The sequence below is a fragment of the Podarcis pityusensis genome (genome assembly GCF_964106645.2).
Source record: "Podarcis pityusensis genome assembly, chromosome: 9".
NCBI lineage: Eukaryota > Metazoa > Chordata > Lepidosauria > Squamata > Lacertidae > Podarcis > Podarcis pityusensis.
The window spans coordinates 77958551-77971133 of record NC_138034.1 but is presented as its reverse complement, the minus strand read 5'-3'; the positions used below and the strand labels follow the sequence as shown (position 1 = coordinate 77971133).

Genomic DNA, 12583 nt, shown 5'->3' with positions numbered 1-12583 from the left:
GTTGGTAAGATGATGTCTCTACTTTTTAAGATGCTGACTACTACTACTACTACTATTACTATAATACACTGCTAGATCGAAAAGACAACAACAACCTCAAAGTGGTTTACAAAAAAGATAAAATAATAAAATTGAGGGAAAAGCACAACACTTTTAAAAACATACAAAAATAAAATACTAAAATAGATTAAAATTCACTGGCTTTCTAAACGTCTAGACAGGCTTCTCAAAACAGGAATGTTTTTTGCAGGCACTGAAAAGAGCAGCAGGGAGTTCCAAAGTTTAAGTACTGCCGCACTGAGCAACTGAGTTATTACGGATGTAGAATTGGTATTCTTATCTGAAGAAGTGTGCATGCACACAAAAGCTTATACCAAGAACAAATTTAGTTGTTCTCCAAGGTGCTACTGGACAAATTTTATTTTTTTTATATATATTTCGACTGAGTCAGACCAACACAGCTACTTACCTGAATCTGGTTTTACGTTTGTGGCACCTGCAGCAGTGCCAGTTCTGCTGATCAAAGCACCTGTGGGGAGGGCAAGGCCATCTCATAGGAAAACTGGTCCCACATGGTTATATGAACAATAACACCTTGAACTTGGCCAGGTAGCAAATGGGCAACCAGTACAGATCTCTGAGCACTGTGTGTGTTGTGCAGGTGAGGGCACAACGGGCACAAAGGTCTGGCACTGCAGCGGACGGGCAGCCCTGAGCCGCCCACACCCACACTCCGCTCCATTTGGGGCCAGGGCTTGCTTGGGCTGTGGCTGTAGGTGTGGCAGTTCCTCCAGAGCTCAGTCTGTCCTTCCCCTGGGAAGGAAGGGGGTGCTGGCTGGCCTGTGGGTGGGTGTGGACCCAGAAGTGGGCGGTGATGGGTTATCTCTTCCTCCTCCTCAGCTCTGTGGTCTGGGGAGATTTTCGTTGCTCACTCACTAACCTCCTCCCTGCAGGACAGGCAATATAAGACAGGTCTCCTTCTCAGCCCTCAGACACACAGAGCAGCAGCCTGAAGGTAAGGGCTCTCTTTGGCGGTCCTGAGTCTCTGAGCTGCAACCTGCTTTGGGAAGGGGGCTTTGTGATGCAGGCAGGGCCGGATTGAGGTTGGATGAGGCCATCAGCTTTGTGGCTGTTTTCTGTGTTGAATAGATGCTATATGGTAATTGATGGATCTAATAGGTATCTCAAGCCATTTGCACATAACAAAATATGTATTTTATCAAAGTAACTGTTGAACTGAGATACAATTAATAATATATTAATAGTGAATTAATTACTAAGCTTTAACTTAAAAGGATTTTTTATTCATAGCAAAACAATGCAAACACATTGACATTTGGCAATAACAAAAGTTCCTTTAGAAACACAATTTACAAAGACTCAGAATCTATTTTATTTGTTTTTTATATTATATTTTCCCCTATAACTTTTTTGGGGTCCCCAAGAGTTTGGGGCCCTAAGCTAGAGCTTGTTTATCATATACGTAAATCTGGCTCTGGGTGGAGGGACTGTCCAGTGGGAGCAGCTGGCTTCTGGGGTACAGGCTTTGGAGGAGGGCTACCCAAAAGGTTGGGGGGGGGACTGGCTCTGTGGGGAACTCTGAGGGCAAAGGTCTGAACAACATTTCGGAGGCGGGCAGCAGAGCCCCAAGCCCCCAGGGAGGTTCATGGGCAACTCAGCAGGAGAGTGCCAAAACAGAGGGCAAGAAGGAAGTTGTCTGGGAAGAAAAGGCAGTTGTGGGGTGGAGGCTTAGGGCCCGTGGGGCCAGGAGATGAGGCCCCCAACCTGCAGCTGTGTCCAGCCACAGGGAGCCCCTTGAGTAGCTTCCTCTCAGGACAACCAGCCAGAAAGTCCTTCACGCAGCGCAGAGTTAACCTATGGAGCTTTCTTCTCCCGTGGGAAGCAGGGGCGGCCACCAACCGTGATGGCTTTAAAAGGGGATTAGACAAACTCATGTTGTGGTGGGATTGTCAGTTAGTTAATGAATTTTGGAAACAGATTGGTATAGAAATATCGGGAATTGTGGGAAGGAATGAGGAAATAACTAAATTAATGGCTCTTATTAAGAGTAGTACCAAGTTAAAGACAAAAGAGGAATGCAAATGGGTAAAATTGATGGTAATTGCAGCCAGACAGGTTATAGCGAGTAATTGGAAAAATGCAGAAGAGCGAGGGGTGAACCAATGGAGGGAAAAAACTGAATAATATTATAATTTTAGAATACCTAACTGTGAAGATACATTGAATGAAAGGGTTTAAGGTCAGTGAGAAAGAGGAGGATTGGTTTGAGAAGAGATTGAATTATTTGATTAGGTTTGAACAATTTGGGGCAATTACGGTAAAATGTTAAAAGTTAAATAAACCTTGTGGAAGGAGGAGTGTTGAGGTATATAGAAGTATACATATGGTTAATTTTAATGTTATTATTGAATATTATTGAATATGTATATTATTGAATATTGTATACCCAATGTATCAGCCACCTGGGGGGTTTCACTGTTTGTGATTTGGTGGTTGGTAAAAAATATTTTTATTTTTTAAAAAAAAGACAAACTAATGGTGAAGAATAGGGCTATCAATGGCTCCTAGCCAGGATGGCTCTGCTCTGCGCAGCAATGCTTCTGAATGCCAGTTAGTGGGAGCCACAGGAGGGGATGGTGTTCGACTTGTACCCAGTCCTGCTTGTGGGTTCCCATTAGGCTGGCACTGTGAGAACAAAGTGCTGGACTAGTTGAGCAAGTTCTTTTGATGCTCTTAGGAGACTCATTTCCTGAAGGGGGAGAGAGTGGGGGTGCAGAGCCTTTGCTCCCAAGAGGTGGCTGGAAGCAAGGGCAGGCACCCCCATTGGGCAGTGGGTTTTCCATGCCCCCGAGAGAGGCAGAGGGTGGAGGCAGACAGGGAGTGGGGTCAAGATGCTGCCGGAAGTCTCTGGCCCTGACCCTGGTGGGCTGCTGGTGGACTCTGTCTGGAGAGATTTGGCTTTCCCCTTTGGTCATTTTGCTGAGCTGCTTGTCTTCCTTCCTGGGCAGGATCCTCTCCCCATACCTTCACTGCCCTCATCTCCAGCGGAGTCTCTCCTCGCGGCCTGAAAATGATGGCCATGACATTGCTGGCCCTTCTGGGCACGGCGCTCATCGCAGAAGCCTCCGTGGCTTTTCCCGCCAACTGTAAGTGCCCCAGAGGCAAGCCCCATCTCAGGGGCCCAGACGGGGAAGGGAGGGGGGTCGACTGTGGTCCACAAAGGGCTGTGTGTCTCTGCTTGAATCTCTGCACAAAGATGCACAGAAGGAGGGAGAGGAAAGCAGGGTGCACACAGATGTGCTGTGTAGCTCCTCTGTGTGCCCCCCAGCCCAGGAATTTGGGGAGGGGCTGTAATTGCTCAGTGGGACTTCCCTCATATTTGATCTGGAAGCTGCAGTTAGCGCAGAATGCTGCAGCCCAATTGCTGGCAAGAGTGTGGCCTTGTCAGCATCTAACTTCTGTACTCAGAGGTCTGCACTAGTTTAATAATAATAATAATAATAATTTATACCCCACCCATCTGACTGGGTTTCCCCAGCCACTCTGGGCAGCTCCCAACAGAATATTAAAAAATATAATCAAGCATTAAAAACTTCCCTAATAGGTTTGAGGGGTCACTCAGAGGAGAAGATGGTGAAATGCAAACAGGGGACACAGAAAGGGCTGAACTCCTCAATGCCTTCTTTGCCTCAGTCTTCTCCGATAAAGAAAACAATGCCCGACCTGAAGAATTTGGAGCAAATGATTCAGCAGAGGAAACACAGCCCAGAATAACTAAGGAGATAGTACAAGAATACTTGGCTAGTCTAGATGTATTCAAGTCTCCAGGGCCAGATGAACTGCATCGAAGAGTATTAAAAGAACTGGCAGATGTGATCTCAGAACCACTGGCAGTCATCTTTGAGAATTCCTGGAGAACAGGCGAAGTCCCGGCAGACTGGAGGAGGGCAAATGTTGTCCCTATTTTCAAAAAGGGGAAAAGAGAGGACCCAAATAATTACCGCCCAGTCAGTCTGACATCAATACCAGGGAAGACTCTGGAGCAGATCATTAAGCAAACAGTCTGTGAGCACCTAGAAAGGAATGCTGTGATCACCAATAGTCAGCATGGATTTCTGAAAAATAAGTCATGTCAGACTAACCTGATCTCGTTTTTTGACAGAATTACAAGCCTGGTAGATGAAGGGAATGCAGTGAATGTAGCCTACCTTGATTTCAGCAAGGCATTTGACAAGGTGCCCCATGATATTCTTGTAAAGAAGCTGGTAAAATGCGGTCTTGACTATGCTACCACTCAGTGGATTTGTAACTGGCTGACTGACCAAACCCAAAGGGTGCTCATCAATGGTTCCTCTTCATCCTGGAGAAGAGTGACTAGTGGGGTGCCACAGGGTTCTGTCTTGGGCCCGGTCTTATTCAACATCTTTATCAACGACTTGGATGATGGACTCAAGGGCATCCTGATCAAATTTGCAGATGACACCAAACTGGGAGGGGTGGCTAACACCCCAGAGGACAGGATCACACTTCAAAACGACCTTGACAGATTAGAGAACTGGGCCAAAACAAACAAGATGAATTTTAACAGGGAGAAATGTAAAGTATTGCACTTGGGCAAAAAAAATGAGAGGCACAAATACAAGATGGGGGACACCTGGCTTGAGAGCAGTACATGTGAAAAGGATCTAGGAGTCTTGGTTGACCACAAACTTGACATGAGCCAACAGTGTGACGCGGCAGCTAAAAAAGCCAATGCAATTCTGGGCTGCATCAATAGGAGTATAGCATCTTGATCAAGGGAAGTAATAGTGCCACTGTATTCTGCTCTGGTCAGACCTCACCTGGAGTACTGTGTCCAGTTCTGGGCACCGCAGTTCAAGAAGGACACTGACAAACTGAAACGTGTCCAGAGGAGGGCAACCAAAATGGTCAAAGGCCTGGAAACGATGCCTTATGAGGAACGGCTAAGGGAGCTGGGCATGTTTAGCCTGGAGAAGAGGAGGTTAAGGGGTGATATGATAGCCATGTTCAAATATATAAAAGGATGTCACATTGAGGAGGGAGAAAGGTTGTTTTCTGCTGCTCCAGAGAAGCGGACACGGAGCAATGGATCCAAACTACAAGAAAGAAGATTCCACCTAAACATTAGGAAGAACTTCCTGACAGTAAGAGCGGTTCGACAGTGGAATTTGCTGCCAAGGAGTGTGGTGGAGTCTCCTTCTTTGGAGGTCTTTAAGCAGAGGCTTGACAACCATATGTCAGGAGTGCTCTGATGGTGTTTCCTGCTTGGCAGGGGGTTGGACTCGATGGCCCTTGTGGTCTCTTCCAACTCCATGATTCTATGATTCTATGATTCTATGATGCGGGTGGCGCTGTGGTCTAAACCACAGAGCCTAGGGCTTGCCGATCAGAAGGTCAGAAGGTTGGCAGTTCAAATCCCCGCGACAGGGTGAGCTCCCATTGTTTGGTCCCAGCTCCTGCCCACCTAGAAGTTCGAAAGCACATCAAAGTGCAAGTAGATAAATAGGTACCACTCCGGCAGGAAGGTAAACAGCGTTTCCGTGCGTTGCTCTGGTTCGCCAGAAGTGGCTTAGTCATGCTGGCCACATGACCCAGAAGGTGTCTGAGGACAAACACCAGCTCCCTCAGCCAGTAAAGCAAGATGAGCGCTGCAACCCCAGAGTCGACCACGACTGGACCTAACGGTCAGGGGTCCCCCTTACCTTTAAACAGGTTTGGACCAAGTTCAAGGTATTACTGTTCAAGGTATTACAAAGCCCTTGAAAACTTGGGACCAGTTTACCTGTGAGATCGCCTGACCCCACAGGTGACCACTCAACCACTTCAATCAGCAGAACTGGCACTGCTACAGATGCCACATAATACCCCCATTCCTAAGAATGCAATCTTTTGGTGTGGCAGCACCTACACTTTGGAACTCCCTGCCAATTGACATCAAGCAAGTGCCTTTCTTTATTCTCATTTCTGCACCTTTTAAAAACATTCTTGTTTAGACAAGCCTACCCAGATAGGTAGACTGTTGACCTGAATTTTAAACTGCTTTAGCATTTTAAACTTTTTGTATATTTTAAAGGATTGTTGTAAATTTCTATTGATTTTCTTGTTTTATCTTTTCGTAAACTGCTTTGTGTGTGTGTGTAGTTTGCTTTTGTTTTTTTGTTTTTACAGTCAGGCAGTGCATAAATTTTATGAAATAAATAAATAAATAGGTTGGGCAGGACCTGCCTAATAATAATAATAATAATAATTTATTTGTATGTCACCCATCTGATTGGGTTGCCCCAGCCACTCTGGGCTGCTTCCAACCATTAGAAGACCACAGTGCCCAGGCCGAGGGAGGGGGGCACCTTCAGTGCAGTCCTCCCAGCCTGGAGTCTTGGCGTCCCAAACTTCTCATGAAGGGGCGCTCCCCCCCCCGCAGCCCTTCTACCACCGCTTCCCCCCAAATTCTCTCTCTTCCCCTCCCCAGTGCAGGTTGGGGACATCAACGAGAAGGTGAACCTGACGTGCGACGCCCCGGCGGGGCAACGGGTGAGCTGGGAAGTGGAGGACGGAGCCCTGGTGGAGATGGAGGCGCTGCCGCCCTGGGGGCACCTTCTGCGCGTCGGCCCGCTGGACCTCGCCTACGCCCGCAACTACACCTGCCGGGGAGCTGCAGGACAGGTGCTGCGCAGAACCTTCCTGGCTGTGCGCGACCCGGACTTCCCCCTCTTCCTCCGAAAAGGTGAGGAGGGGATCAGGGGACGCCCTGGGAGCCTTCGCGGAATCCGCGCCTTCCTTGGGCTCCGACATTACGGCTGGGGCGGGTGAGTCGGGATCTGCCTTTGGTATTTGGATCATGGGATTGCTATAAGAAAAGGGCTTGGCTTGAACAGCCTAAGTCCAGCCAAGGGACTTGGCATCCCTTGAGATCAGCAATCCCTCAGAGATTTAAACAGGGGCTATGCGGGTGGCACTGTGGGTTAAACCACAGAGCCTAGGACTTGCCGATCAGAAAGTCGGCGGTTCGAATCCCTGCGACGGGGTGAGCTCCCGTTGCTCTGTCCCTGCTCCTGCCAACCTAGCAGTTCAAAAGCACCTCAAACTGCAAGCAGATAAATAGGTACCGCTCCAGTGGGAAGGTAAATGGCGTTTCCGTGCGCTGCTCTGGTTCGCCAGAAGTGGCTTAGTCATGCTGGCCACGTGACCCAAAAGCTGTACGCCGGCTCCCTTGGCCAGTAAAGCGAGATGAGCGTTGCAACCCCAGAGTCGGTCACGACTGGACCTAATGGTCAGGGGTCCCTTTACCTTAACTTTACAACCAGTTGAGAGGAAGCAAGGAATCCAGATTAAACCGACCGGCGGGCTGGATTAGGCCCCCAAAACGGACTTTGGACATGCCTGATCTAGGCATTCCTGGAAGTGGTCAGAAGTGGTCAGAAGAGATCAGCGAGTCTAAACATGGCCTTTCCACTTCCTATAATATTTCGGCCCCGGCTTCAGTCCTAAATTGTAACTTTTCGTTCATCAAACCCAAGGAATGGGCCGTAGAGGGACTATTTATCGCGGGCGCCCCTGCAAGCCTGCAGTACCAGCGGGCGCTCCTGCAGGGGGTGCTGTTGCGCAAGTGGCAAAGGCTCTTCGTGAACCTGCGCCACGAAGCCCGATTGTCTTGTGACAGAGCCATAGAACTGTAGCGCTGGAAGGGAACCCCAAAGGTCATCCAGCTCAACCCCCTGCAATGCGGAAATCACAGCTCAAAGATCCCCGACAGGATGGCCTGTCCTCCAGCAGCGGGAAGGGCAAGGCAGTCGCCAGGGTCCCTATTAACCACTCTTCCCGCTCCCTGCAGCTGGAAAGGCAGAAGCCGAGGTGACCTGCGAGGCGCCTTCGTACAGGGGCAGCTTCAGCTGTTGGTGGAAAACTCAGCACCCAGCCGCCTTCCGCGTGAGCCTGCGCCGCAAGTGAGTACCTAGCCTCCCCTCCTCGCTTTGAGGCAGGACCTCTTTGAAGGGCCTGGAACACCTGAAGCATCAGGGGAGATGGGCAGGAGGGCGAGGGGGCTGACACCCACCCCCTCACGGCCACCAGCCAGCCAGCCAGGCACCACCTCTTTGGAGCTTGCAAGCCGGCATCTTTGAGCCCCAGGACCTCTCCTTTTCGGACCCCCTCCCTCTTAGCGTCATAGGATTGGAGCAGCCCCTCCCAAGGCTCCTTACAAGGTTTTTCTGTCTCGGCAGAGGACCGGGCTCTGCGCGCTGCCCCGCAAGAGAAGTGTCTGCCTCTCCGGGCGAGGTGCGCCTCCTGCTGGAGGACTGCTCCCCCTGCCCTTTCGGGGAGAAGACGGAGCTGGAGCTGGCGCTGGAGGGGCTGGGCGAAGACGGCAGCTACGAGGCTCTCCGGAGGGACGTCGCCATCCAGGACATCGGTAGGGATGCCAGACCAGCCCTCCTCACCCCGCTCCAGAATCCAAAGGAGGCGTGAGGAGAAGCCCAGCAGCTGCCTCTGGAGGCCAAGCAAAAGGCCACCCGCAGAACTAGGGCAGGATCACAGCGTGGGAAGGGACCCCCAGAGGCCATCTAGTCTGACCCCGGCACTGCTAAGGGTGGAGCTGCTAAGTAACTGGGGCAGTTGGGACTGCCAATATGGAATGGCTCTATGGGCAGGGACATTTCAAAAGGACATTTCCTCATTGAACCTCTGAGCAAGAGCCTCCTGAGGCTTCAGCCTGGTCTCTCCCCCCACCACACGTTGGACTACAACTCCCAGCAGCCCTTGCAGCCAGCGTGGCTCTTGTTGGCTGGTCTGAAGGAAATTTAAAACATGGGGGGGCAGCAGCTTGGGAGGGGGCAAGGTTGCTTTTAAGTATGAAAAGCAGATGATGTCAGTCCTTGTAGTTCTGCTGTCAGGGATTTCCCTTCTGCACAGCTTATCCTGCAGGGGAGCTGTGGTCTTGCAAAGAGCTCTGCTTCCACTAACATATCAAATTCTGCTTTTTTTGGGGGGGGGAGTTAACTGACAAGCACCTCACTGGCTGGGAATGCCTCAACCAAAAGATCAACACCTGCTGATGGTTCCCAAAGTGGATGGTAGTGGAATTTTAGAGGGATTCTAAGTGGTAAGGGGTAAGGTGGCAGCCAGGGGGCAAATGGCTCTCAGACTTTGAAAAACTGGTATCACCGTGGATCAAATGAATTCTGTTGAATTAATCAAACTAAATTTTTAGTTATTAAATTCATATACCACCCTTTGTCCAAAGATCACAGCATGACAATACAAGATTAAAACACAAAATACATAATAAAAACTGGGGGGCAGGGGAGCAAGTGTTGATGGCTTTGAATTTAATTGTGTTATCTTCCTCAGTGGGTTGTACAAACCGCTATTTTAAGAAATGCTTTTCATAGGTTGGGTGGTGCTGGGGATGAGTTTGTGGCACCAAATGGGCAGCAGCCTGAATAATATTTGGGAACCTCTGATCTAGATGATCTGGGCCTCTCAGTAGTGACAGGCAGTAGCGGAAGACTGGCCAGAGGGCCCTCCTCACCATTTCCCTACTGTGGCCCCTCCAGAGGCAGAGGGAGGGAGGGAGGGAGGGGGCTCTGGGTGAAGCCTGACGGCTCTTGCCATCCCTCCCCCTGCAGTGAAGCCAGACCCGCCAGAGAAGCTGACCATCCACAAGGAGTCGGGGGCCAAGCTGAAGCTCAGCTGGGCTCCCCCGGCCTCTTGGCACTGCGCCTCCGCCTACTTCCCCCTGCGCTACCGCCTGAAACTGGAACACTACGATGGCACCCAGAAGGAAGTCAGCAGCGTAAGTAACAAGCTGGTTTTCAATGTCTGTTTCTTCCCCCATGGGCTGGTTTCTGACCAGACTGGTCAAGGAGATGGAGCTCCTCCCCATGAAGGAAGGTTGCAAAGTTTGGGAGGTTTTACTTTAGAGAAAAGGCAAGTCAGAGACAACATGATACAAGTTTGTATAATTATGCATGGTGGCCTGGAGCAGATGGATCCAGCTTGCAGGGCCGTCTTAAGCATATCTGGCGCCGTGGTGCAAAGATCCTGCTGGCGCCCCCCCCCCCCGCAACTCCAAAACAAGGGAGGGGGCAGTGGGAAATGTCCTCTGCCTTCCCCACCGCCCCAATCCCTGGCGTGGTGGCGATGATCAAGCAGAAAAACGTGCTGGTGGACATGCTCTCCGACGTTGGGGCGCCCGGGAAGGCTGTGCACCGCCTTTCGCCAGAAAGCAGGAGGAGGACAACAACCAGGAGCAGGGCCGTCTTTAGCAGATGCAGAGGCTTGGAAGGGAAGCTTGCATCCTAAGCCTCTGCAGGGATCGCTCTCCTCCTGAGGAGGCCTGGGAAGGAAGCTGCACGCCCACCAGCCATATAGTTGGTGGGGTGCAGCTGGCGGGCATGCAGGGAAAGGGGAGGCTGCCGGCAAAGCCACGCAACTCCCCCATTCACTAGGGCATCCCTGAGAGGCCGGCGCCCTGGCGCAATGAACCACTAACACCAAAGGGAAAGACGGCTCTGACAGCTTGTTCCCCCTTCTCTCATAACACTAGAAGTTATGGACATGTGATGAACCTGAACGTGGGGAGATTCAGGACAGAATCATAGTCTATGCAGCACATAGTCAGCCTATGGAACTCCCTCCCACAAGAGCCAATGATGGCCTCCAACTTGGATGGCTTTAAAAGAGGATTGGGCAAATGCATGGAGGAAAGGACTATGGAGGGCTACTAGTCATGATGGCCAAGCTCTGCCCTCCACATTCAGTAAATGCTTCTGAATCCCAGTTGCTGGAAACCACAGGAGGAGAAAGTCGCTCTTGTGCTCAAATCCTGCTTGCAGGTTTCCTACAGGCACCTGGCTGTGAGAACAGGATGCCGGACTGGATGGGCCACTGGCCTGATCCAGCAGATGCTCTTCCTATGTTCTCTGCTTCTTCATAATGTTACATAGCTGTATGAATTTCCAGGCACTTACTCAGGGTCTGTGCTTCCTTTGGAAAAGATGGCACTGTAGAGTCTGTGGTGTCTTTATCATCTAAACATATTTACAGGCTGTGTCTAGATGGAGAGAGTTCGGAGCATTCAGCTTCTGTTCTTTCCATTGCTGCAGTTTCAGATTCCAAGAGACCCCAGACATCATGTCTGACCCTCTCTGCAGCATAAAAGAGGCTTCCTGCCTTTCTGCTCCCCCTCCTCCAACTTGCAAAAGGGACAATTTTTCCTGTTCACTTCTCTCATTGCTCACTATAACCCTGGAAATTTCCACCTTCCAAATCCAGGTGTGTCTTTTACCTTGTTGATGGCTTTCACTGATGGGCTAATGACAGGCCACCACCAGCCTTTGTTCTTCCAGTGATGCCCATCTCGATTAGATTTAATTCTAATTGTTGAATCCAAGAATTATGGGGGACTTGCGCCCACAACATCTGGCACTCAAAGCCTACAACAATAACATAACCAGCCACTTTCCCACATGCTCAAAGGAGCTGAGAATGGGTGAGCTCTCCTGACCACAGAAGGCCGTCCCCTTCCATCATCGGGACTCCCCCACTCACGGCCAAAGTGGGGCAGGCCAAAGTCAAGGGCTCCTCCAGCTCAATAGTCTAATCCCAACATCTTCCAACCAGTTGCCCACAAGTGAGGCGCGGTAGCCTCAGCTGACTCCTTCTTCTGTTCTTTGTCCCCAGAACCTGATCTTGGAAGGTATACTGCCCTTGTGGAGGCAGAAATCGTGAATGTGGCAGCTTGCATACGCTGCTGGACTCCATCTCCCAGCATCTAGCAATGGTCAAGAATGATGGAAGTTGGAGTCCAGCAACAGCTGAAAAGCTACAATTCCCCAGCCCACATTCTCTGGACTTATCCTGGCTAAGAGCCTCTTGCAAATGGGTTCGCAATACCAGGGCTCAGTCGGTGGGCCTGTGAGCACCTAGCCATGGCCAACGAGAGAAGCTGGGACCCCTCTGCTCTGTGGGACCCCCACATCAGAGAGCCTCCCCCCAGCAGGCCCTGGCTCTGCCCCTCTTCCAGCCCAGTCACACCTGGTTTGCCCTCCTTACAGGACCAGCTGGAGGAAACCATCAAAGATGCGGAGGCTGTGCATCGGGCAAAGATTCGCTGCCAGGATCCTTTCACTAACTCCATGTGGAGCCTGTGGTCGCCCTGGGTCACCCTCCGCTGAGGACGCCTGGGGGGACGCCGCTGCAGCCTCTCTTACCCGGCCAGAGGCCTCTCCACAGCAGCCGCCTTGCAAGCCTCTCCCGTGAGCTTCATCTTCCTCCTCCCCCTCTGCTTCTGCACCTCTCCTTTCAGTTGGGGGGCTACTGGTGGGGCAGAATGTATCCTTGTCTCCATCCTGATGCCTGAGAGGTGTGTTTTCAGGAGCCTGTTCCTGGGGCTGCAATCTGTTTCAACTGTTTTTAATTCTGAATCTTAAATCCAGTCATTCATTTATAAATACAGTGGTACCTCGGGTTAAGTACTTAATTCGTTCTGGAGGTCCGTTCTTAACCTGAAACCTGAAGCACCACTTTAGCTAATGGGGCCTCC

The 12583-nt window shown here is 50.7% G+C and overlaps 1 protein-coding gene across 3 annotated transcripts; it reads left to right on the top strand.

Moving 5' to 3' along the window:
- The first annotated feature begins 708 nt into the window (after positions 1-708).
- Positions 709-12583, top strand: LOC308485355 (interleukin-12 subunit beta-like). 3 transcript variants are annotated; one of them, XM_081021173.1, is made up of 8 exons: positions 721-776; positions 901-1015; positions 3030-3167; positions 6512-6766; positions 7874-7985; positions 8262-8449; positions 9666-9832; positions 12096-12583. In XM_081021173.1, exons 3-8 carry the CDS (start codon positions 3092-3094, stop codon positions 12213-12215), a joined length of 918 nt encoding a protein of 305 aa, XP_080877299.1. In that variant the 5' UTR covers positions 721-776; positions 901-1015; positions 3030-3091; the 3' UTR covers positions 12216-12583. The 3 variants fall into 3 exon arrangements, with proteins under 3 accessions (XP_080877298.1, XP_080877299.1, XP_080877300.1); XM_081021172.1 differs by having other exon boundaries at positions 709-1015; XM_081021174.1 differs by lacking the exons at positions 721-776; positions 901-1015 and having other exon boundaries at positions 2461-3167.